Genomic DNA, 26740 nt, shown 5'->3' on the forward strand with positions numbered 1-26740 from the left:
TTTATTTTTTATTTTCTTTCTCTACTTGGCTCATAGATATGGACACTTTGATATGAACTGATGCCACCAGTTTTATCACAATGGCCGTCTTTCATTTAGGACACTGCTCAGCATTACCCAGCCTAAAGAACAAAACAACACAAAAAAGAGGGACAAATATTATTTACCAAACTTAAGAGACACCAAAACTTTGTGTTTTAAATATTCATGCTCTAATCTGGTTTTGAAACACCAATTATCATTTAACCTTAGGTCCTTCCTGTCATCCCATCAAGCAGCCTTAAAGAGACTACAAGCTGCTCTATATTTGGACAGCTAGACCATAGAAAGACTGCACAAGCTTCACTGTAAGAGGCTGTAATCAGTACAGCACATTAAGTGATATAAACAGAAACTGTTACTGTAAGTGAAGAATAATAGCAAGTAATAGTAAATGTATTGTGAGCAGATAAAATACCAGACCATAAATCTGCTGCCTCTTTCTGAGGCATGTTTGCTTCAGTTGCTTTTTAAGAGAAACAAGCTCACAAATGCAAGTTAAAGTGCAGCATATGCAACATGATACACAAATACCCATCAGCATTTAAAACCAGTGGCCTGAAGAAACGCAACAGTTTCTGTGTCAGACATTTCTGCCTGAAGAAGATGGGAAGCTTTAGGTGCTAGCTTTGTTGAAGTGGTGCCATTTCGTAGCCTTTCAATCCTAAAGAGAAATTAAAATGATGCAAAGCTGCATCAGGTGAGGTAACATCAAGAAATCAGTGCTCCACCTGACCTGTTAAAACATAGACATGGTGGAAATGGGAATCAATGAGAGAGCTTTTAAGATTGGCAAATCTTAAGACTGTGGGAGGGGTGGGGGGGGATGCAGAGCTGATGAGACAGTGTGCTGGCAGCAATCCAGAAGCTCACTTCCTGCTTAGGAAGCTTTGGTGACATCACTTCTCTCCCATAATGCACTCTGAGTCTGAGAATAGAAAAACACATCCGTTGGGAAAGGGGGACCCTTGCAAGACACGGTCACACAGACGGACACAGCTGTTTTTGACATTAGAAAAGAATCTGCTGACATACTTTGTGAAGTGGAGCTCAATATATCTTTGAGCGGCTCTAAAATGGGGACAAACTGTATCACAACTTCCCTTGTTTTAAAATTTGTGCTATTAATCATTTAAGGATAAGGTGTGGTTTGCACCAAGCGTGACATAAACTGCAGCACAAGTCTGTAGCTGCTGATCGTGACCCTGTTGTTATCTTCCTTAGTTGCAAGTCTAAGAAGAGCGCTGCACTCACGCACAGCAAATCAGTATTGCTGTGCTGTACTGACTCAGTCCATATATGCATTGAGTCATGTCCAGTCAGCCATTGTTGGTGACTAAAACACCCACATAGGTGATCTCCGTGGCAATGGGAACAATAAGCCTCCACATACACCCATCCCACATGTTTCTCCGCACGCTCACGCCCGCCTTTGTTCACAGGAAACGGTCCCACTAGATCGTTTCTCACAACATACGTGGACATGCATACAGCGCCAAAGAAGCTGCGTTCCTGCCCTATTTTCTTAGATCAGAATTTAGTTCCTCGGCAGACTAGAGCGTTCAAATGGCCCTGTTTGCCCCTGTGTCATGAATTTGACAACTGAAGTTGGCCTGTCATCTTCTCATTACCAGAGTCAAACTAATGAGTCACAGGGGAGGAGAGGAAAGATGAGAGCTGAGCGGAAGAGAGAGAAAAATTGTTGTTGGGGGGAGGGCTTCTTTCAGAATAGTCTTTTATCATTTGGTGAAGCAACTTTGTAGCAACTTGTTACCTCTGCTTCAGGAACATTTAAGTGAGAAGAAAAAGGGTTAGTCCAGAGGCCTTGCTGAAAAATATGCTTCATCTTTCATGTAAATATACAAACACATATACAAAAAACAAAATATATTGATTAACTGAAAGTAGGGGTGTGTGTAGTTGCTTTCCAGCAGCTACCATCATCCACATATCTAAATATGACAGGAAAGAAAAATAAGAGGGTTTCCCTTATTTTCCTCTTTTCACAAATGTCACGTCCAACAATTTTGTTACTCTTGTGTGTTTGTCCAGGATGAAAGCAGTCCTGACAAAGCAAGCCACCACTCATCGGATACATGGGACACTCCACCTCCAAAACCTCCCCGCATTCGCAGGTAGGACATTTGTCTGACATTTATTTATTTTTTTCAGTTTGTCTCCTTATATCGTTAAATCGTTCCAGCCTGTTTTTCATTAAGGATGTTTGCAACTGTTCGACTCTGCGTTTTAGTTTTCACCTGCTTTACCTCGTCCTCAACACAGATTAGTTAACAAGCCCGCACAGGCGTTCACACCAGGCGAGAGATGGCCTGTTGGAGAACACTGTGAACACACAAAACACAGAGAAAACATAATTTAAAAAAAATAAAAAATAAAATTCCAGTATTTTGTGACAGTGTAGCTCCCCATCAGCCCAAAGTTACAAACAGCCTCCACTTTACCAAAGTTAACTTCTGTTTGGCTGCTGCTCCTCCTGGAGGAGGAGCTGTATTTATAGATCATTTTGCAACACTTTGCAATACTCTGCAACACAACATGGCATTGAACACACCGCAACCCAAGGCTAGTTAAAGCAGAACGGTTACATTTTTCATCTCCTTCTCTTTGAGAACAAACAGTCCTTTATGCAAATGCAGGCAAATTATTTCAAACACATACACACGCTTTATCTGCCACATTCATAAACACAGATTTCTTTTCTCTTGTTCTTTGTCATTCAGTCTTATGCATTTTTCCTCCATCTTATTACCCAATTATTTTAATATTATTATTTTAAATCTTGCTTCTTTGCTGTCTTTCATCTCTTCCTTTTGATATTTGATGTTGTTGTAAAGTTTGGGGCCTGCAGGGGTGTACACTTTTCTTACAGCCCCTCTCTCTTTCTACTCATGATGTATCCACACCTGAAAATATCCTCTCCCCATTAACACAGCAAAACACTTCATAACTTTTTAACAGGGCTGATGCGTACATGTGGGGTTTTTTCAGTCCTGAAGCTTTAATGTCAGAGGGGACGTCTTGTTGCCAGGAGACGTTGTCTCATTTAATTACCTGTTGCTAGAAGCATTTTCTAAAGATTGCCGTTTTGACAGCATATTTTTGTGCTAATGTAAGAAACAATGGCTCTGTGATTATCAGCGTGATTACATTTATAGTGGCAAGAAGATGTAAAGTGATCTGCTTTTTTTTTTCTTTTTTTTTTTTTTTCCCCTGAATAAATAATTATCAACTGACAAACTCCACTTTAATAACGCGGCTGATGCTGCTGTTCTTTTCTGCATGCAATGCATAATTTAACCATTCACAGCAAAGATTGGAAAAAGTGTACCTACCCGTAGGCTAATGATATCAACAATTTATCAGGCAGTTTATTACACTGAGGAACTGGTTGAGCTATCTTTTTCAAAACACACAAATATTTTGCTAAAGACAATAAAAATCAAACCTCAAAGGGTTGTCTTTGTGAACACGTAATTTGCATAAAGCTGGAGTGGGTTCTCAAGTCATGCATCAGTTAGTAGGTAGGTAAGCCTTAATGCACGTGAAGATGATTTAGTGCTCTCTCTCTCTTTCCAAAGAAATGACATGCTAGGATAATTCTCCTGTCACTGTGTCCTTGATTGAAACGCACTGGCTTACAGCTGGAATTAATCCCTGGGCACCACACAGTGGCTACCCATGTCTCCTTAGAATGGGTAGGATTGGAGAGAAGGAATTTCCCTTCTCCGGTAATCAGTAGGGATATGTTAAAGTCCCCCAGCATAAATGAACTGGTCTCTATCTGTGTTTATAACTGTACCATGTCATTAAATAGGCGTATTCAAGCCTGATGCATAGTGGAGATATCATCAAAGTGAATCTTGATGATGTTTATGGACATCTGCTCTCTCATTGATAGTGAAATAATTTCCCAAGTTTGTAAAGTTTTCTTTAGGGGTGATGGAGCAGAACAATGACTGTAAGTAAACATTAAAGCAGATCTACTACAGGAGGATTTTAGATAAAGAAAATCTGCCCTTTTCAAGGGCACAGAACAAGCCCAAATTTCTGCAGAAGAGCTGCTATGCCTGCAGAGTATCTTCTAGACAGCCTAACAAAATACCTGAGCTAAAGCACATGAAAAAGGATCCACCAAAGCCCCTCTAGACATTATGCAGATTGAGCTGCACCTCGAGGAAAGCACTCATTTGGGGTTATTACATTTTTTTTAAGAGCCAATGTATCGTTTTTACTGCACTAAATTTCTCATTTTCTTTAATTCGTCTCCTGCACAAGGCAGTTTTATGAGAGAGCAGACATTTTTAGCTCATTCTAATCTTAGTGTGTACCTACAAGTGATCTGTTTACTGGACGGTTTCTTTCCTGTTCTTAGTAAAACATACAAATGTGAATTTGCAGAAGCTGCCAAAGTAGAAACACTTCCTTGAAGCAGGACACCCTGTGAGGAGTGTATGCCGTCTCCCCCTCTCTCTTTCTTATCAGTATGTTCCTTTCTTTCTCTGCATCATCCCTGTGTTTATAAAGAAATGATGTCAAGGCCTAGTTTAAGCCTGAGAGTGTTCTATTGATGGCAAGAGCTATTTTTACAGGCATAAACCACACTCTGCCGGCCACACTCCCAGTGGGTCCTGCAGTGGTGTAAATGTGTAGAAGAATCTTTGGTTGTGAGAGAGAAGGGAGGAGGTGAGATGCTGCAGGAACTCCAGGGAGTCATGGCTTTTACTCATGCTCTGCCATTAGGGATGGGTTTAAAACCTCAATACTTCTGGGCTTCTGGCTAAAATGTGTCAGTAGCATCTTGATGATGTAACCTATGACGTACCAAAACTGACATCTGTGTTTTTGAGGTAGTAAAATGTGAGCAATTGTATGATACTCAAGTGTTAAACATTATATCATACAAATTTTTAGTTGTCCCTGTGGAGCAAAAGATGGATGATGCTGTTTAGTGAGTCCTCTAATTGCTTCTAATTTTACAAAGCATCCTCTACCTTCTGTTTTCTGCTGAGGAAGGTGAGGCAGGCACAGAGCTCTGGCTGTGACCACAAAAGCCGCAACCACCTGCTGCTCCAAACTTGTTTTTGCGTTTCTGTGGATTTATTTATGAGTGAAAATGAAGGATTTCAAGGTTTACAGGAGAAATGTATGCATTAGCGACCTATGAGCCACGATAATCACTATTAAGCAACAAGTGAAGAGTTCTTGAAGTTGATGTGTTGGAAGCTAAAGTGAGTGACTTTGACAAGGTAGTGCCCAGACAACTAGATTACAGCATCTCCAAAACATTGTGTCATGCGTTCCCAGTAAGCAATGATTAGTACTTACCAAAACAGGACAACTGGGCATGACTCAATGATGCCACAAGACATGAAGGGTGGCTTAACCAAAATTCTGAAAACTCTACTGCTGGTTATGATGGAAGGTTGCTAAAACACATCGGACTTCCGCTTTTACCTTGTGTCTGTGGCTACGTGCATGTTGGGGGAAAGATGGCAAAAGATTATAGAAAGAACACAAGCCAGTGGAAGCAGCTGTGGGACTGATGTGACTGTTACACCGACCTAAACTTGCAAACATGCTACATACACTCCTTAGTCTTCAGCAGGAATGTTTGAGGTCCATGACAAGAGTTCAGGGTGTTGAAATGGCCTTCAAATTCCCCACATCTCATTCCGATTGAGCATCTGTGGGATTTGCTGGAAAAACAAGTCTGATCCATTGACCTCCCACTTTACACCCTGCACGACTGGATCTGCTGTTCATGTGTCGCTCCCAGTCACTATAGGACATCTTTAAAGGACTCAATGGGGAAGCGGTTGTTTAGCAGGCGAAAAAGGAGCTACCTACACAATATGAAGAACACTGTGGGCGGATCCTGGTATGTTCACAATGAACTCTTCTGGATTGCGTCACCAGTGTCCTGACATGATAGGACTGATTTTTGACATTGTGCTGGTTGATAACGTGACACTAATCATTTTTAGTATACTGACATTGTTGCAGGATAGTTTTAGCAGTTTTTAGAAAAAGTTAGAGTGAGCTGAATTGAAGTGTTGTTGCTTCTGTTGAACAAAAAGAGAAAAATCTTGATCTTTTTCATCTTTTATCATTCAACAGAATAATTTGGGCTTTTTTTATTTAATCATTTTATCCCTCAGGAAAGCAGCAGTACTAGCACTTTCTGCACTTGATGTAAACTCTTATATTTTTGTAATACATGTTTACATTTCGTCATACATGCTGCACTTGTCACTGAGTTGCCTGCAGCTTCCTTTTTTCTTTATTCTCCTCTCTTTACTGCTTGTTTGTTTTTCAGTGACTTATTAGTGTTTGCTCCTGTAACAGCTCAACCTCCCCTTAGGAATCATTAAAATTTCATCTCATCTCATCTTATAGGGCCTGAAAAAAAATCTTTGTGGCATCCGAATGTCTATAATCCCCCATGGAAATAACCGGATCCAGTTGGGAATCTGTGTTGTTAAATATCTCATGCTTGCTCAGGCAACAAAGATGACATAGAAGAAGAAATTCTCATGGGTAATTAAAGTTTTCATTAAAGAAAACGAAGAGATAGTGGTGTCTGGTTTAAGTTATGTTGAGCCTGAAAGCCAAATATGCTGTTGTTCTGGAACAGCCCACCCTTCCAAGAATTAGAGGAAAAGTTATGCACACGAGTTGTAGTTTTACAATACAACTTAGTTTGGCTTTATTCAGTGGCCAATATTATTAGCTGATATTGGCCCGTCATATTGGGATACTGGGGGTTTGTGTGTCCATAGCCTTCTTGTTAGGAAATGTCAAGTAGTCATATTTTTGTGGATGTGGTCATTTTGACACGAGCCCAAGTTTCTAACTAGTTTGTGAAATACACAGTTTAGCCACAAAGGCTACTTGATTTAAGGAAGCAAATGCAAACAGCCTTCCAATGGATAATTGCTACAGTGATTAATATGTTTCAGCTGACAGCGGGTTATTTCTAAAAACATGTCGGAAGACATGTCTCGGGGTCGTGGAAAAGATGTTTCAGAAAGGTCACATTATTTTGCATCAAGCAAAGGAAGCTGAAACTACTGATACTACATTAAGAAGTGTCCAATTAAAGTGTCCATTAAACTATGGAAGGATCTTTGAATAAGAAGTGTGGTCAGGAATAAATCTATAAGGAAAGTGATTTGAGATTACTGTGTTTAGTATTAGTATGTTTATTAGTGAAAATAAGATCATTTCTAAATCCAAAATGTGAAGAGAACCCAAGAGTTTGTGACTAAACAGCTGTGTAGCTGTCAGTTTGCTTGGGAGTGTAAAGCGTGGATTCTAGATGCACATCAGGGTCATGCCTACTGAGGTTGTGAGGTCAGTTTTAAGATTTTGGGGTTGATTCTATTGGTCAGCTGACTACTTGAATATACTGCATACATTTTGCATCAGTGTTTTTTTGTTTTGTTTTTTCTTGTCTTGGTAGTACGGGCATAGGCCAAGATGACAATGCCAGGATTCATTGGGTTCACACTGTGAAACTGTGGTTCAGGGTGCGTGAGACATAATTTTTGCACATGAATCGATCACCAGAGTTCAGAATTTAACCCATCTGAGAATCCTTTGGGATGTGCTGCAAAAGACTTTACATGGTGGTCCAAATCCTCTAACACTCCCTAAGTTTGTTGAAATAATGCCACATCACAGCTAAAGGCAGTCCACTGAAATATTAGTGTGTGAGACTCTTTGGGTTGGGAAGTGTACATTTCTGGAGAACATCAAAACTGCACCGGCCTTAAGAATCCATTATCAGCTGGGCTCTTTAATCCAGTGTGCATCCTAGCCTGTTATTATTAAAAAATGTGAATAAATGTTTGTCTGGAAGAGCAAGTAAACAAGAATACACACGGCAGATCTCAGCCTCTGTGAAAGAACGTCTTCTGTGCTGCAATTCTGAGGCTTAATGAGGAAGGCTTTTATGGTTTGACTGCAACTCCAAAGTTGCTCAATGAAAGGAAATCCCCCGAGCTTCTAGCTTGCGACTTCAGTGTCTGACTTTGTGTCTGCCTGCCTCTGATCCACACACAGCATCATGTGCTGTCAGCCTGTATGCTGGCTCTTGCCTCGGTCATGTGCTCCTAAATTGGTACACCACCACTTCCTTTGACTGCTTTTCTGTATCTATATTTTTGCATGCGTACAGCATATAAATGTATTGAACAATATTTGCTTGTGTCACTTTCCATCTCTCTGTGGCTAGCTTTGTCATAACCGCTGTATCCTGTATGCAACTCACACACCTACACTGCTAGCTTTACAGAACTATTTATTAGTAGGCTACATTGCTAAAATACTGTACATGTGGTAAAGTTATGTGGGACGGTGAAGTAATCATTCACAATTTATTTTGAATAGCCATAGATGCTGTCATGTAACTGACACTTGGCTTTTTCTGCTTCTGTGCTCTGAGGAAGCTGCACGGAAGAGAATAAAATACTTTCAATACTTTAAGAAGAAGCCTATCTTAGACTGTTGGTTACAGCACCATTTATATTTTAAGAAATGAAACTCTTTAGCACTGATCTGTTTTCACTATGTCACATAGGCAGGTTATGTCACTGTTAAAGCCACATAATATGGGTGAGAGCAGAAGTCTTAAAATATCACAGAAGAAATGTAATTTGTCTCTACAGGGCTAAAAGTATAGACTTTTTTTCAAATTCTGCCATCTAGTGGTGAACAAAACATAGCACAGACCTACATTTAGTTTTATACGTACATGAGATTAAAAGTTCGTTTCATCATATAAGTCTTGTAATTCGCCTTTCTTAGGATGTCAGAATTTCTGGGCGTTTCCTGATCAGCAGGATGAATTTCTTGCCATTGCATCATTTTGATTTTCTTACCCACAGCACAAAACTTTAACTTTTTATCCAGACTAGAAAATCCAGGGTTCAGTTTAACAGTAAAAACTAATTTTTATGAATTTTGGGCTCTGTAGAATGTCTCATTAAAGATCACCAAAAGCCCATCACTCTCACTGTCAACTGTAATGTCTATTCAGTAACAAACTCTTGTGGGCTTTTCTTTTTTTCTCTCCCTCTCTTTCTCTCGGTCTAGTACGCAGGTAGAAGGCGATGTAAAGGAAGAGATCCTCCAACCCCCAGAAGCTCACCCCGTACCACCCATTCTGACCCCATCTCCTCCGTCAGCCTTCCCGACTGTCACGAACGTGCGACAGGACAATGACCGCTACCATCCCAAACCCGTCATCCATGTCCTCGCTACTACGCAGCACAACGTGACAGAGGTGAGCTGGACATGCGCTAAAAAACTGGCAACTTATAGGTTACTATTGTGTATAGAAATGCATGGTATGTATCTACAGGGTTTTATTGTACATGGGAAGTTGCACGGATATAAGAATAGTAATTGGTCTGGTAAAACCTGTTATATATTAAGTCATTAAATGGTTATGGAATTTCCTAGACTGAATGATGGGGAAGCTGTGATTTAGCAACGATAGTGCGTGGGCAGTCTGTTGGCAGCTATAGATTGTTCATATACTTGCAGGGACTGCTGATAGAGGGGCAATATTAAAAATATGTGGTACATTCTGTCTGTGGGCTACTCGAGCTTTTTCTGTTGTCGATCCATCGCTTTTGTTTTCTTTGGGGGGTTTTTGTGTGTCGTGCCACCTCTCGTTTATGCTCACGGGCCATCAGTTACATAGTTGTGATGACATCACAGATGGGGCAGGACACAGCCAGTACGTAGACCATAAAGTAGGAGTTAGCCCTCTGACATGGGTACTCCCTGTTATTATAGTGGTCCTGGTTTAGGAGCACGTAATTACACATTTAAGTGGAAAATTAAGTTCATTACCAAGTTGAGTTGTGTAAGTTGTTTTTGTTCAAACGAAAAGTTCCCATCATGTAGGCATAGGTGTAACTTTACAGGAAGTATCAAAATGAGATGCTGTAAAAGGGAAATCTTTATCTTTTAGCATTGGAAAAAGTTGCATTTTTGTCTTTTGACATTATTTATGTTCTAAACAAACCAGAGCATCACTAAAGAACTGCAGCTGATGCCATTATCCATGTGTCTGTTATGATGATTTCTTTTGTTTTTGTGCAAGTAAAATGTAGTAAATTATTATTTCAAAAAGAATTAAGTTTCAGTCTAGAATGGAAAACAACCAGCTCACAGTCGATAATAACAGCAGAAGTCTGAAAATGCATGAATATAAATAAGGTTGTTTTGTTCTCCTACATCTCATGTTTGTTTTTTGTGTGTGGGGTCTGCTTAATCAGCTTTTTCTGAACTCTAACTTGAACATCAAAGATTTCTGGTGGCGTGTGAATGTTTTTGCTTTTTGTGAAGGGGGGGAGATTACATGTCTCATTTGTTCTACTTTACTTTTATTTCAGGATAAGAACACAGACCAGCAGCAGAACCAGCTAGAGCCCAGTCCAAACAAACAGACCAGTCCCTCAGAGCAGAAAGATCAAGAGCTACTAAGCCGAAAACAGCAGAGTCAGGTCTCAAATCTGGATCTCAATGACAACTACAACAACAAATTGTCTTCAAAGTCAGAATCAGGCCAAAGCCAGACTCAGACCCCATCCTCGCCCCTCTCCCCAGCTGTTGATTGTTCTGGTGCTCCTCGAATTGAGAGGAAGCTCAGCATTGAGATTAAAAAGGTGCCACTGCAGGAAGGACCTCGCAGCTTTGACACCTCCTCGTCGATGGGAGTAGCTGGCGGACAAGGCTCCAGTTCTAGTAACAACAGCTGCGCACTGCAAAGAAGTCACGCATTTAAAGCTCGCACTGGTCAGTCCCTTCTGACGTCCAGCTCCTCTCTGTCAGAGGACTCTGGCACAGAGGGAGGAGCTTGTGGATGTGGAGAGAGTCAAGCAGATGGAGGCAGCCTTGCCAGGCCGAACCACCTTCCTGTAAAGAGTGGAGAGAAGGTGGAGAAGCAGGGAGGGGATTTGAAAGCCGGCCACGCAGCGTGGACTCAACCCAGCAACAGCCCGGACAAACAGTACCCCAAGACCACCTCCTCTTCTTCCTCCTCAGACCGTGTGGCTCCATCCTCATCCTCCTCCTCCCACCTCTCCTCTTCCTCCTCCTCCTCCTCCTCCACACCTGTTAGGACTGCCCTGAGTTTCACCAACCCCCTGCACTCTGACAACTCGGACGAGGAGGGGAAGATGTCTGAGGAGATGTCCGGAGGAGGAAAGGAGGCTTTCCGTACAAGTGTATCCACAGCGACTGCCACCGTAATGGCATCCTCTCAACATGGAGACCAGCAGCCGGTCAGAAAGGTGTCGCCGATGTCAATTGCAGGGCAGATCACACCAACGGTCTCTCCATCAATAGCAAGTAGGTCGATCAGTTGCTTGAACTGCTTTCCTTCTCAATTCTTTAAAATATGTGAAATTAACCAAGAAATTATGAAAACTAAACACCAAACAATGAGGTTTAGCAGTCAAATAGTCAAGAGCAATCTCTCTGAAATGCACATGAAGGCACCAAGTAAGCTTGCACTCACCTACTGTATACTCAGGAAATAAAAAAACAACACACAGTAGAGTAATTTTCTGGGTCGGTAAGGAGCCAGAGGTCTCAGACAGACCACAAGCTAATGACAAGCTGTATCTGTCAACACACACACTGTGTTCTCACTGCTGAGGAGTTCGAGGCCAGGAGAGGGAAAAACAGGAGGCATGGAAGAAAGGAGTAAGAGGAAATGACAACAAAAACGGAGAGAGATAGTTTCCAGTGAGTCTCACACAAAGCATGACTGTTTGACTAATTGGTTGGTTTGCGAGGAATGCTGCAAATATGGACGTGTGGAAACAACTCTTCCTCCTTCAGCTTGTTTATGTGTGTTTGTCTAAGCGAGGGAATTTGTGAATGGGAGAAAGGATGAAGGAAATTGTTTTGTGTGTGTTTGCGAGCAGAAAACTGCGTGTGCATGTTGGATGGGGAAAGATCAACACTGCATGATACTGATGAATGCACTTACGCCACTTTGGTGCACGTTGGGTCGAACAGACAGTGTCACGCTGTTTGGGATTGATGTGATTGTGACAAGGAGAAGTGGGTTTTAATCTCCTGGTGGGGTGTGAGGACTGAGACTTCCCCTGCTGCTCTTCTTTCTTTGATCTGAGCTCACGTGAAATTGAGTGGACTGGGCTGAAATCATCTGTGCAGTTTAAATTCAAAATATACTGACATGCCATTGAATCTCTGGCATTATACCTGATGTCATGCTCTCCTTGAGTATTTCCAATATTTAAAATCGGATGCGAAAATGTCTCTGTTTTGACGTCGACTGTTTCAGTCTGCTTGGCTTCCTCTCACACTCTGTCTGGGCTGCAGCAGTGCTTCAGTTATGAAAAGCTAACGGCTGCTGTTTGATTGGTTGCAAGCATCTAATGGCTGCTTTGTTGATGAGTTGCACTGAGCAAATTGCTGCTTTGTGTTGGTCAATAGAAAGCTGGTGGCTGCCTGTTTTGCTGACTGCATTGCCAATGAATCACTCACAGCTTTTGCAATTGCCCATTTTAGAGAGATTAGTGCAGCTCACAGTGCTTTACAAGCCTGTAACAAACAAAGAAGAATTAAGTAAAATGAGCAGGAAATTATGGAGGGATCAAATATGTACAGCTAATGTTTTAATTTATATTTATAAAAATAATCAAAACAATGTTTTTAATTCTGAAATATAATTATCACGTTATTCGTGAGTTTTTTTATGTACAGTTTACAGAAAAACAGTAAATCAGTTTTTGATCGATTTCTAATACAAAATGTTTTTCATATTTTTACCACAGGTGGTCTAATAAATTTATTATCCTTTTGCGTTTTTGACTGTGATTGGACTGTCTGCAAACAAGATGACATTTACCAGAGCATACAGTTTATGCTGAGGTGGTGGTGTGTCCCATCTACACCTAAAAACTCTCAGACAACATTTGGGATTTTTTAAAATTAATTTATTTGTGTATTTTCATTTTGCCAGAAACAAAAGTGTGAATAAAAGACGATAAATTCAAAATAAACTTAAATTTTTTTTTATCTGCATTGGCTAATGACAACACTCTTTTAAAATTAAAATACACAGTCACTGTGCTTAGTTGTCTCTACCTCATTATTTACAGTGATATTAACATGCTGTAGTATCGCCTAATATCCATCCATCTATTCTCCCCCGCTTATCCATATCAGGTTCGCGGGGGTGCTGGAGCCTATCCCAGCTACCATAGGGCAAGAGGGGGGGTACACCCTGGACAGGTCACCAATCTGATGCAGGGTTAATGCAGAGAGACAACCATTCACACTCACATTCACACCTATAGGCAATTTAGAATCACCAATTGACCTAATCACACTAATTGCATGTCTTTGGACTCTGGGAGGAAGCTGGAGTATCCAGAGTATCCACAGAAAGGCGGTCGGCCTTGGCCAGATGATGGAATATTAGATGAAGGGAACATCACCTAATATTTAACTTAAGATTTTGACTATGAGACTCTTTTTGCCAACCAAGAAAGTCAGCTGATTTCATTTTTTTAACTTTCTTGGTTAGCATATGAGAAGGGTTTAATTTATAATTCATAGTAAGGATAACTGCTGGCTTTGTGTAAAGCAGAAATATCTTAACCAGCCAAACTTTAAAGTGTCATATTTTCCCCTTCATATGTCACACTAACTTAACTGTAACTGGGTAATGATGATGCTGAAATTCAAGAAGAGATTTTTAAGAAACTGTAGCTATGACAGATTGGCCATTGTGGACATTGTTTTTATTTTCATTTATTCATCGTTTCTTGTCAGACAGTCAGAGAAATTAACAGATTATTAACAGTTTTAAAATCTTTAAGCACACATGTAACTTTGCTGAACTGAAACTGGATCCCAGATCATTTAAGGGCAAAATGAGCACAACACTAAGCGACACTACCAAGGGTCAATGTCATCTTATCTGCCAGTAGTCCAGTGGCAGCCAGCATGGCAAATATGAGACTATACGGACATTTCTCTGATCCCTAAAATGAAGTAATGATAATACAATATACACCAAATAGAACCAATGAATATCTGTATAAAAAAAAGTAACAATATGCAGACAAATTATATAACATTTAACATTCTTGCCTTTTTGTCTCCATATGACTGTCGATCTTTTTGCCTTTCTTCTCGGCCAGTAGTTAACCTTGCTTCTCATTTGACCTCTGACCTTTTTAACCCAGACTGCTGGGACAGCGATGACTCCCCTCCCCCTCTCCCCGAGCGAACCCCTGAGTCCTTCATACTGGCCACAGGTGCGTTTGCATTGGTCAAGTTCCACAGGTGTGTACCCAGTGGTGTGGATTGACTGGGCGGCCACGTTATTGTGTTGTCCTTCTTTTAACAAAAGGGGGGAAAAAAACGAGGCGGTTGGATCAAAGATTCATGTGTTGCTGTGTGGTTTTGCCATATTTTCGCAAACTTGGTAGTGAGAGTAAAGCCAGGCAGCAGTGGTTGTTTGATGCAGTCGGCAGCCTCTGATGTGAGCTGAAACAGGAGGAAACTGGTTTTCTGTGGTCTGCTTCTCTTGCCTAGTACAGCGTATGAACAGGTAGGGGCCTCAGTCTCTGTCATCCTCACTTCAAACAACCAGATGGACTCGCATATTGCAGGTAGGAGGCCTCTCGTTCACAGGATTGACTCGCCATTAGCGCGACCATCCTGCTGCCTTCTGCTGTTCTTCTTCTTCTTTTTTTCCTTCCTCCCTCCACAGCTCCTCTGATAGTGGAAGAAAACGGTATTAAAAATATTCCACCACGAGGGAGCACATGAGATGAAAAGGAGATGTTTGTGTTAAAAATGAACCCACTGCTGAGAGGTACTTTAGCAGTTTTGGAACACTAGAGGTCAGCATTGCTTATTTCAGCCATGCGGAGATGGAGACGGTCATAATTACAGCTTTGGGAGGCGAGTTACAAATAGAAACATAGATACAAAAGGGCAGAACGATGAAGTTAATTTAAAGAAAAGCAGGTTAAGAGGCTTTAAAGTCTTTTGTTGTATTGAAAAGAGTGTGGCTGTCAGCTGTGTGCGACAGGATCATTACGGTTCAATTAATTATTTCAAATGTTTTACATAAATGCAGGCGCAACTTGGGAGCACCTTTTGAGGATTGACTGTGATTTTTAAGCGTGTCTGAATGTGGGAATGTGTGTGCGTTTGTGCTGTATTGTGTGTGTTTTTTGATCATTTGTCCTCAAACGCCCATCCTGTGTTAAATTCACCGATTGTCTTCCTCTCCGCCAGACCCTTTGGAAGCGAAAACATCAGCTTCAGCCGAGTGGAGTTCACATAAAGGTGCGGACGTGCAAATCATTAGTGCACTCTAATTCTCTTCCTTCATCTCTCACCTCTGTTTGAACTCTCCGTCCCTGCCTCTGCATGTTCCCCGATATTTTTTGTGCTCACAGTAGTCGGCCAGCAGAGCGGAGCAGGAAAGGGACCTTTGGTGATTTACAAATTAGCCTGCCGATGATAACACTGACAGGGTTGGTCAGAAAAACCGCTGCGAGGACGAGAGAGTAACAGAGATACAGGAGGAGGGGGAAAAGGGGGTGAAAAAGATAAAACATGTCTAGAGAGAGCTGCAATTAAAATGAGTGCATATGCTTATCTGTGCTATGAGGATTGTGTGATGGTGGTTAATGCCAATTTATTGCTTCAGTAGTTTTGCTGTGGCTATGACAGCTTATTTGACTTTAATTCAGTGGGGATATTTTTTTTACCTTTTTATGAGTATAACTCACTAGGAGCATTTCTTAAGTATAAAAAGGCTGCGTTGCAAGCCGGGCTTTTAGCATCAAACTTTCATGGCAGAGAAATGTTTGAATTTTTACACAGATGTAACACTACATAGTGAATCAGATGTTGTCTCATGGGACGTGTTGATACATAAACATTTAAAACCCTCGTCAAAAAAACAAACAAAACACTTTGTGTGTTCGTCTTTGTCTTAAATCTGTTTCTCTCTACAACATTTTAACCTGGCAGGCTGTTTTTTGCACCTGTGGTATTTGGTGTGTTTAAATTATACTCTGGTTCAGCCCCCCGCCCCTTGGTGTGCAGGTGTGAATGCAGTAATCAGACTCGGGTGCATACCAAAGCAACCCCACCGAGACCCTGGGGGTGGTCTCAGAACGCCAGAGCAGTTTGTTTATGGTGTGAACTCAATCCGAGCAAACTACATACACGTGTATGCTGCAGGTTTGAGCTAAGTCCTTCTTGTAGTCAGGTGTGCTTTGCATTCTGGGATGCAGCTGGGTACCACAGATGTGCAGAGTACACAAACAGTTATTATGGACTAGCAGCTAGCTGTAACAATAATGTAGATTCTCCACTAAACCAGAACACAACATCTTCTTACTGCCTTTACTTTTGTTGGTCATGATTGTTTACCAGATACCAATGACCTCTCTTGTGGAGTTTGTTAAATTTTCTGCATTCTCAAGCCGGTGGCCCTGCTATATCTCCTGTTGAACATACCTGGGAGATGCTGGGTTAATGTGTTCATCAGAGGCATCCACAATCAATGATCTTTGCACAGCAGGTGGCTGCACTCATTCAGGAATGGAGAGCAGCTCCTCAACAGCAAATCGAAACACTTGTGTGGTTCGTGAGCAGACAAGTGACTTCTTGAATCACGTCCAGAGGTCATAGCTCATAAAAAGTCTTTTTCAAACTAAAATCTGTTTAAAACACAAAACTTAAGTTTCTGTTTTTGACTAGTATATTTTTAACTTGAACAATAAATGCTGTAAGCTATCATATCTACTTTCATTTACGCTTTCTACAACTGTTACTAGTTTTTAATGATTATGCTATTTCAACATTTAAGATTTCACTGTAATTCATTTTGTTTCATGTCATTTTCAGTTATTTTAAGAGTCTTGTGTTTATCCTGTTCTGTTGTTGTTTAGCATGTTTTCTGTCTTCTTGACTTCATTTTTTTAATATTATCTGACATGATCTATATCACTCTAATTAACTCGTTTTAAAATCTCCTTTATAATATAATTGACTTGAATTGTGAGTAGCATATACACCACTGTTATTACAAGAATACTTCCACCTCATTAATCTGTGTTTCTGGTTGCATTTGATTATGTGTAGATGCGTCTGACTGTGGGACGACTTCTCCAGCCGACCTTTCATCTGCTGGCACCACAACAAGCAACAACAGCAAGCCAGAGCTGGGTGGGTAAGTCTACTGTCTCACTTGTTGTAGACGACTTTTATTTGGTAATTGTGACTGGATATTATTGTTGTTCAAATCTCTACTAGTCGAGCCTTTGAAGGAACAGAAATAGTAGTGAGTCTGGGCAGGAAATGTTGCTGACAAACGTGGTTTCTATTAAGGTCATCATTTTTTGATTTGTGCCGCTGATTTTGCTGATCAGAAAGCTCGCTTTGGGCTGCATGTGCAGAAAACGTTTGATGGTTCTTGAGGACAGGCAGGACTCGGAGGCAGGTTTTCCCTCTGGTGTTGAGGTAAAACAAACTGAGCTAAGACATTTTCTCCTTCCAGGGTTCGGTAACCGCTGCATTCAGCCCAAAGGTCCTCGACGACCCCCCCTGGAGTGGACATGATGGAACAATCCAGCTGCCCGTCCACCACCACTGTCCTCCCTTGTCAGGAGATGGGGTCTACCGACCTCACCTGGCTGGTCCAAAAACCAAGATGATAGATGCTACGCATTTCATAGAAACACCTTCTGAGTGACTGTTTGCCAGTACCCTCCTCTTCCTCCTCCTCCTCCTCCTCCTCCTCAGTCCTCCCTGCAAAGTGCCACTGTGCTGAGCAGGGACAGTCAAGAGGCTAGAATGTTCTCCTCCTCAGCTTGCTGATGTTGGCAGGTTTGACTACTCTAGATGCTGACCTGGGATCAGTTTGGTTATTTCCCTGTTTATGATTAAAGGATAATTCCTGTTTTGTTTTTTTTTGGTTTTTTTTCCTCACTTTTTTTGTTTTTGTGTTTTTGTTTTTTTGGGGTGGGTGGGGGGTGACTGGAGAGAAGACTAAGAGCGGGCATGTTTTTCCTCCATGAGCTGTAGACACCTCACTTTTAAGGCTGTTACATGTCAAATATAAATAAAGTGTTCAGGCTGAGCGCTTTGTTTAAAGCCAAATGAATTTTTTTTTTTCCTCCTATATCAGGAATTACCTTAAATTAGAAAAACTACTGTGGGAGGCTGAACTCCCGGAAGTTGTCTGTTGCCTCCTACTGAATGAACAACAATCTTGAAAGCGAACTTAGATAATCTGTTACCCATGATGCAACCTTTTCTGTTGGGTATGCACAGGTTGCCAGGTTGCTCTCTCTTTGTCTCTCTCTCCCTCTTTCAAAGTGCTGGTGCTACATTACAAAGGATCGTCACGGAAACAAAAGCACTAGAGCTCACTGTTACCCGTTTCTCACCGCTGTTGTTAGCTCTGCTATTTTACGCGTCCATGCTTCTCTGCCAGAGTGACAGGTTAACAAAGTTTGGCCATTGTGGTGTTCATTTAAGACACTTCACTTAAAGTGAAGTGCCGCTGGTGATTTTATGGCAGCGGGCAGTAATAGTTATGTCAGTGTCTCAGTGGCAACTTCCTGAGCTTAAAAAAAAAAAAAAAAAAAAAAAAATTAAGAACGAACTAGCAAAAGCTGCATTTTCTGTAGTGGCGACTTGAGGCTTCATAGAGTCCATAGTCCCATATTAAAATCTCTGAATTTCCAGCCTTTTTAGGGACTATAGCTTATTTGCCCCTTTATATCAAGAATATATGGTGGGTGGGTTTTTACATTACTTATTCACATGGCTACTGGTGAGGCTTAAAGTTGGGGTGGGGGGGGCGCTGTTTTGATTGACAGGTGTACCCAAACAGGAAGCATTTTTGTGATGTTGGTGATTTATGGGCCATTTTTGTATCTGACTTGTTGCACAGACATATCAAAGAAGTTTGTGCTTCAGTGTCAGTGAGTGAAATTCTAGCGTTTTATTAATCTATTACTAAGCACTTATGGATCATATGACCTGTCTAAAAAAAAAAAAAAAAAAAAAAAAACACGAAAAATTGAGGTTTTAAAAACGGAAATCAAAAACGGTAAGATTAAAGCCAATGAATTTGTGTAAAGTGTAGTATATATGTGTGAGCTCCAAGCAGCTGAACCAAAGAGTACAGTTCCACCTTAAATTAATAAATTGGAGAATTTTTTTTCTATGCTACCCACGTCTGAGATAAAATGACATTAAACACAGAAAAAGCCGAACTTGTTAGCTCTGTGACTCTGACTCTCACAACTGGGACCATGAGCCTGCCTTAGTCCACCTTTCAGAGAAGACAGCCCTCCTTTATTTGCTCTTTTCTTCTTTCTGTGTTTCTGGCTCATCTACTCGGGACTCATATTTCTTCCATTTATTTGCTGTTCTTCTGTCGGGTTTCTCTCCTTCTGCCAAACCTCAACTGAACGACCATGAAAGTTTCTTTCCTTTCAGCTGCCAGTTTGCTCACGACAAACCTCGGTGTTTCGGAGTCTGAATGTTACACATCGCCTGAAACGCTTGAACCTTTGACTCGACAGATTGAAATTAAACCTCCAAGCCTTCTCTACAAGTCAGACTTGTTTGGTTTCTCATCTGACGGCATGTTGTTCTTTACCTGCCTCTGAGACAATGATCCAATAAGACAACAGCAGCCAGGGACCCAGGACTACTACTGTTTACTCCTTTTTTTTTTTCTTCTTTTTTTTTTGTTCTCTTTCATTAGCTGCCATAACTATACAGTATATGCATTGTTTTATAAAGAGCTGTACAGGACAGTTTAGGTATAAAATACTTCAGATTTCCTTTTTTTTCTATCTCCTAAATGTTCCTATTAACAGAAGATGTAAGAAAATCAGTGCATGATGATGAATCCTCCCTCTACACAATGTTTTTCTTTAAACTGTAAATTATTCTGCTACCCTCTTGTTTTTGCTTCTGGCAAATATTTCAGGGTTTTTTTTCTTTGTTTTTTTGGAATTATATGCTTAGATTAAAAACAAAGTTTTAATTGGTTGGCAGAGGAAAAGCAGAGGCTGCCAGCCCAGCCCCCTTTGAGATAACTACAACGGGCTCTGAACAAGATTGTAATAATAATATTAATAATGATGATGATAATATTGGTTGTTTGTTTTTGTAAATGGTATTTGAAAAGTTATTTTTGTATATGCAGTTGTTTGTTGTGACACAAGTCCACTGCCCCCCTCCCCACCCAAACATCGTTTCTCACTCGCTCTCCTCTCCATCGTTTCTTATTCTTTTTGAACTTTTTTTTTTTTTCTTTTTTAAAACACACAACTGAGATGAATGTCCTGTTCTCTACAAGGAGCATTTCATTATTTTTCCTCCTCTGTTTCCTGCTTACTTCCCATCCTGTTTTTGCTTTAATCTTCCTCCACTCCTGCCTTTCTTTCCGCCTTTTCCCATTTTTTTTGAGAAAGGCTGTCATTTCCAACACATGTGTGCCCACGCACAACAGAATAGACTGTCTTTTTAACTTTATTGATTCTCTTATAATTCGTTATCCTCATTTTTCTGTTTACTTCCACTCCACTCCACACACATGCACACGCCTCGATCTCAGTAAAGAGCCCACCTGTGCCTTTAAGAGAGAGCCCGCCTGCCCGCACTCACCCTTTCCCTCTGCCCTCCAATCATCATTAGCGGCATGAACATAAGCGATGTGATTCGCTGCTGCTTGATCATCGCCTCCTGTGGGACTCTCATTCAGCCACGCCCCCTCAGCCCCATCCTGTCACACACACACACACATACACACACGTTTGTATGTTGCAGAAATCAATCAGTAAAAATGACCTTAAGTAAAGATGTGCCTCTTTCGCCTTCATTCATGTAAATATTCCTGAATAATTGTGAATTTGAATGTGTGCGTCCCAGCGGGAGGCATTATTTTATACTATAGACCAGTCAAATGGCTAATACATCACTTTGACTTAGTCGCCTCCCAACTTGTAATCTGTTTTCAGACGTGACTGACTTCAGAATGAACTCGTGAACTTTCAGTCAGTGTGAGTTTTGTGTGTCTGTGTGTATGCTGTCACAGCAGGAAACGCTCACACACCTTGTGGAGCTGCCGAGACGACTGTATTCACTCAAGCACGCACACAGACTAATATGACAATTAATCACAGCAGGGGTCATAAACACACACTGGCTTTCTCACAGACCTTGAGGGCTTTGCATTTGTATTCACTTTACACACAGAGAAGCACAGCAGGGGGGCACTCATACTGTAATTATTCGCTGGTGCTCACAGGTAGTCAATGCTCATTTTAAATTAATTATGCAATCATGGACAGTACAACTTTCGTGGTTCAGGCACTGATGGGTTTTTTCAGTCCTCCTAGGTTAGGTTTATGGTTAAAAACACTTTACATTGATCCACATGCAGTACATGAATCCTTGTAGCTGTGTGATACTCACCAGCTGCTTTTATACCTGTACATCTGCCTTTTAATGCATATCTAATCAACCAATTACATGGCACTAACTCAATGCATTTAGATGTGGTCAAAGCTACCTGCTGAAGTTCAGTGTCAGAATGTAGGAGAAAGGTGATTTAAGAACAGAATGTGACGTGATTGTTCACACCATCTGAGTATTTCAGAAACTGCTGATCTCTTGGCATTTCCCCACACAATCATCTGTAGGGTTTACAGATAATGCTCTGGAAATGAAAAAATATCCAGTGAGCGGCACTTCACTGGGTAAAAATGCCTTGTTAATATCGGATGTTAGAGAATAATGGCCAGACTGCTTTGAGCTGCTGGGAAGGCAACAGCAGCTCAAATTACCACTCCTTACGACCAAAGTATGTAGAAGTCCATATAGATTCAGTAATCCAGGTCATGGTAGTCTTGAGAGCTTGTGTGAAGGCACCTGGACCGCTGTAGCTTCTACTTGGCTGACCACCTTAAAAGGGGTCCCAGGTAACAAACACAGCATTCGAGTGGTTTACGCAGAGTTTTGCATAAACAACAGAAACCCATAGATCCATCCTGCCATCACTTCAGAATGGTGGTGGGGGTTCAATTGTAGCCCTTTAGTGTCAATGGAGCATTCTTTTAACAACATCCATCCCTTTATAACCACAGTGTAGCTGCTTCCAGCAGGTTAACGCATCATGTCATCATCATGGATGGGCAGATGACAAATGTGCAGCAACATCAATGTGGACTAAAATCTTGGAGGAACGTTTCCAGAAACTTGTTGATCTCTATGCTATGAAGGCAGTTCTGGAGGTGAAAAGGAGTGCAACCTGGTAGAAGCAAGGTGTATATAATAAAGTGGCTGGTGAGTATATCTCATGCATGAACATGTTTCCTGTATATTTTCATAGAATACAAATGTAAAAAAAAAGCAAAACAAGTTGCTTTCAGTTCCACCTTGACTTCCATTCACATATTTAAAAAGTTACTTTGAAAAGATTACACAGCACAGCATACAAGTACGTCCTTCACCCTTTTTAAATGTTTGTGGCTCACGTGCACGATATTTGTGTACACAGCATAATAAAGTGCACATGTCTCTCACCCCCAGTGTTTATTTACTTTATGCACACTTTCTATTACCACCTAATTATCTGTGCAAAGTTTTCCTCTCGGCTGCACACTAACACAGTATGAATGCACCATGCACCCTTCTTTCTCTCTCTGTTTCTCTGAGTATTAATATTAAGCCAGGTTGCTGTCTTAACTGGGTCACCTCAGTTTTCCCAATGAGCAGTTTAACATGTTATGTAATGGCTTATAAATATAGCCAGTCAGTGTTGGATATGTGAGCAGCAGGCTGCACAGAAGAAACTGTGTCAGCTCTCTTTTAAAGCCTGTAATATTAAAATACAGATTTACTGTAGCTATATGAGTCACATAAAGTCGATGCTGGATTCAGTACATGCTTACACACATCTCTTCTGTCGCTGCATGCACAGATATCAAATCTCTGCTCGTGACTTGCATCATGCAATAATCTTGTCACAATATTTATAGCCAGCTGTAACTTTACAATTCCCCTCGTGCAGCTGCTAATCATGTTTACTATTCATGGTTGATTGTCACACGCTGACAGGCCTTGTACTGAGAACTCTGCCAGTCTGATTGAAGAAAATGTTTTCATCTCAGTAAATCAAAGTGTAAACAACGCCAGAGGATTCATGGCACGGTCTAATGATGAGTTGTGCGAGCGAGAGTGATAAGCTCATTCAGTTGTAAAGATTAAAGACGGCATATTTATCTCTTTAATGGGAGCAGTCGCATGTGCAGTCCTACACTGTCAACACCTACTGTACACTTCCCCACAAGTTCTGCCAGTCAGCTTATGGTCATTCTGCCAAAATATAAGCACATAGACTAAAGTGAAGTCTGTGCAGGACCTTTTAAGATGTTGGATTAATGTAAACTTTTTAATGAGTGATTTAATATCACTGAAAATTACATTTTTACTTAGAGATGGCAAGTTTTTTTAACTGATTCTTTTTGTTTGTTTGTTTTCATTGGCAGAAACAACTTCCACAGTTTAAAGCACCCTCATACCTGAGGTTTAGAGGTAGTGTTCAAATGATCAGGTCAGCCACAGACATTAAGTATGCAAACATACGTCTCATTTGAACCAATTTGTAAGTTTTGCTTTGGGACTGTCCCCAAGATCCTGCAAGAGAAAATTTTTGGATTGTATGGTTTTGGTCCATAATGCCGTAGCATCTTTATCTTTAAAATATAACTTTGTTGCGATTTGGAGCAATAAAAGTTGGCATATGATTTAAATTTAATCTTAAAAATCTAATGACTGCATTTCAGTACTCAAAAAATTGTTGAGCTTTAGAACTATTCGGCTCCTTATAGTTAAAATCTACACCTTTCCTTGTTTCATATACACAAAATACCATGGATCGTACGCAAAATAAAACATACTGCTAAGGCACAGATACTTAAGCCCCGCCTCTAATTTTTCCCTCGCTACCTGTCAGTCAAGCCTGAGTCCCGCCTCCTCGCTGCCTGGCTGTCAATTCAAGTTCGGCCCCGCCCCTTCATCGTCTGTCTGAACGTCGCGGAAAAAAAGCAGCATCGGCGGCCGTTGGGGGAAGAGAGTAAATAGAGAGAGAAGCCTCAAGATGGCTGACTCGCAGGGCACTAGTCACCTCTCTGGAGCTGCCTCTGGTGCTGCTGCTCCTACTGTAGCCTCCGTTCAAAGCGCGCTCGGCAAGCCGACCGAGGCGAAAGGAGCCCTTGACAACCACTCCCAGTCTTCCCGCGATTTCAACCAGCCGCCGCCGCCCAAGAAGGTCCGAGTCGAAGAGAGGAGCGTTAAACCCAAGAAACTCAACAGGGACGGAGGAGTGGGAGGCAACGGTAGCGGTAAAGAGAAACTCCAGCAGCACACGAAGCAGCAGAGTTATGGCAGCAGCTTGGGCTTGTGGAGCTGTAGTCCGGTTAAGACGGCCACCACCAGCAGCAACAACAACAACCCGTCTCCGGTGGGTGCTACTGGTGGGTCCCAGACACCGATAACCCATCACAAAGTCTTTAAACAGAGCGATTTCTTCCTCCACAAGGCGCCTTCTTCCTCCAAAGCCAAGAAACTAAGTAAGGATAAACAGCGAGAGAAAGAGAGGGAGAAGGGGAAAGGAGGCGGAGAGGAGAAAAAGAAACATAAACTGTTGTTGACCTCCGGATCTGGGACTACTGTTATTAACGACGTCAGTAAATTTAATAACATTTCTGCAGCGAAGAAAGAAAATGGGGATGTCACGTTGCCACCAAAAGGTAAGCCATTATGTTTTCATCTCTTTTATGTGTTAGTTTAGGGACATTAATAAACTTTGTGTTTATTATAAGCAGGCTAGAGTTCTGCCCTTTTATAGTGACTTGGCTAGCCGCTCGGGATACGAACATGTGGCCCGGAGTGTGCAGTTTCTCTGCCTTCTAATCTGCGTGTAAACGGTCCCGTTTTCGGAATGGCTGCTGTTCAAAAAGGCACCCCTTAACGTCGTGCAAGATGCCCGAAAAAAAATCCTCGAGCGTTGCATTAATTGATATTTGGTCGCTCGGGAACGTGTCCGCGTCGAGTTTACAGAGTGTGAAAGCGCAGCAGTTTTAATCGATGGAGTCTCTGCGGAGTATGGCTGCCAGCTTTCCGTCGCTTATTCACCCGCTTGTGAACCCTCGAGCTCTACTGGAGCAGCGTTCCAGAGGAGTATAGTCGCGCGACCTGGCCGTTATCGCAACCAGCCGCGCTCGTGCTGCGGTAGAGTTGTTATTTTTTTAACGTCGGATTGACTAAATATATCCACGTTTGTTTATATACGTTAGCCACTAACCCAGTACAGTTAAAAAATAAACAAATAAATAAATAACGGCATCTTAAAAACGTTTATAAAAACGAGCTGTAATTGATCACACCAGCGTTATAGTTGAGATATGTTAATCAATGACATCCCTGCGCGTGCAAGTATTTATTTTCCTTGGGAGCTGTGTATGTGCTGGCGTTACATGTGTGCTGTCATAACAATATAAAAACCGCCCGCCATTATAGGGTAAGTGTTGTTTTGGTAGAGCACCACGCCCCCCTCTGTAACCCCAGGCTGTAAGGGGAAACAGACACAGAGCTCCGTGGCTTTTTGATACTGCATCATCTACAGTTGTGCATGCAGAAATTCAACCCTCACACCCCCAAAGCATTAATTTCTACACAGACGTCTTTATTGCTACATTGTTGTAATTACAATTGGACTTTAATGAGAATATTTTGTTTTGAGCGTGGCCACTGGACTTGTTAAATGCCATTTAGATGGTTGGGTGGGAGAGGGGGATAAATAGTCTTATTTTCTCGATTGCGTCCTTTAAAATGGTGCATGGTGCTGTAAAAGTATTTGCCCCCTTCGTGATTTCTCATTTCTTTTTTGCACATTTGTCAGACTTACTGTTTCGGGTCATCACACACATTTGATATTGCACTAAGTTAACCTGAGTAAATAAAAAAACAGATTTTTAAATGATGGTTTAATGTATTAAAGGAGAATAGCTTTTTAAATCTACCTGGCCCTGTGTGAAAAAGTAACTGCCCCTCCTTGTTAAATCAAAATTAAAAGCAGGCTTGATCACTTCCAGAGCTTTGAAAACAAGAAATCACTTAAATAGAACCTGTCTCACAAAGTGACTAGGCTAAAAGATCTCAAAAAGTAACACATCAATTAAAACTCAAGAACAGATGGGAAATGGTAATTGACATCTGTTAGTTTGGAGAGGGTTACAAATCCATTGCTAAGGTTTTCTGACACCAGTGAACCACAGTTGAGAGCTATTATCCACAAATGGAGGAAACTTGGAATATTAGTGATGCTTCCCAGGAGTGGCTGGGGATATCCCAGGAGCTTGATGATCCCCAAGACTTTTGGAAAAATATTCTGGACTGACAAGACAAAAGTTGATTTTCTTTTTAGAGGGTTAACATCCCCTCACATCTGGCATAAAACTAACACACAATTCATATTAGGAATATTATGCCAACTGTCAAACATGGTGGTAGCGTGATGGTCTAGAGCTGTTTTGTTGCTTCAGGACCTGGGTGACATCCCATAATTGAT

The 26740-nt window shown here is 41.3% G+C and overlaps 2 protein-coding genes and 1 long non-coding RNA gene across 9 annotated transcripts in view; 2 read left to right on the top strand and 1 right to left on the bottom strand.

Annotated features, from left to right (window-relative positions):
- The window catches only part of LOC100691627 (protein tyrosine phosphatase non-receptor type 12), a 54636-nt gene extending 34340 nt beyond the window's left edge, over positions 1–20296 (top strand). For 3 of the 7 annotated variants that reach the window (XM_005451691.4, XM_019346751.2, XM_019346753.2), the window contains 7 exons: positions 2092–2174; positions 9157–9346; positions 10467–11424; positions 14301–14372; positions 15364–15414; positions 17227–17310; positions 17642–20296. In XM_005451691.4, coding sequence (XP_005451748.1) covers positions 2092–2174; positions 9157–9346; positions 10467–11424; positions 14301–14372; positions 15364–15414; positions 17227–17310; positions 17642–17703 — 1500 coding nt within the window. In that variant the 3' untranslated portion in view covers positions 17704–20296. Of the gene's footprint in view, positions 1–2091; positions 2175–9156; positions 9347–10466; positions 11425–14300; positions 14373–15363; positions 15415–17226; positions 17315–17641 lie in introns of all 7 variants that reach the window. The other 4 variants (XM_005451692.4, XM_005451693.4, XM_025899924.1 and 1 more) reach the window with 4 other exon arrangements.
- LOC112842706 (uncharacterized) lies at positions 1–24206 on the bottom strand. Its single transcript, XR_003214672.1, has 3 exons — positions 24118–24206; positions 2298–2382; positions 1–122 (listed from the first exon to the last, which is right to left on the bottom strand). It is a non-coding gene; the product is annotated as an uncharacterized LOC112842706 (long non-coding RNA).
- The window catches only part of LOC100691356 (uncharacterized), a 40971-nt gene continuing 38388 nt past the window's right edge, over positions 24158–26740 (top strand). The window contains exon 1 of the mRNA XM_005451690.4: positions 24158–24920. Coding sequence (XP_005451747.2) covers positions 24269–24920 — 652 coding nt within the window. The 5' untranslated portion in view covers positions 24158–24268. The remainder of the gene's footprint in view (positions 24921–26740) is intronic.

The sequence above is a fragment of the Oreochromis niloticus genome, linkage group LG17, assembly GCF_001858045.2.
Source record: "Oreochromis niloticus isolate F11D_XX linkage group LG17, O_niloticus_UMD_NMBU, whole genome shotgun sequence".
NCBI lineage: Eukaryota > Metazoa > Chordata > Actinopteri > Cichliformes > Cichlidae > Oreochromis > Oreochromis niloticus.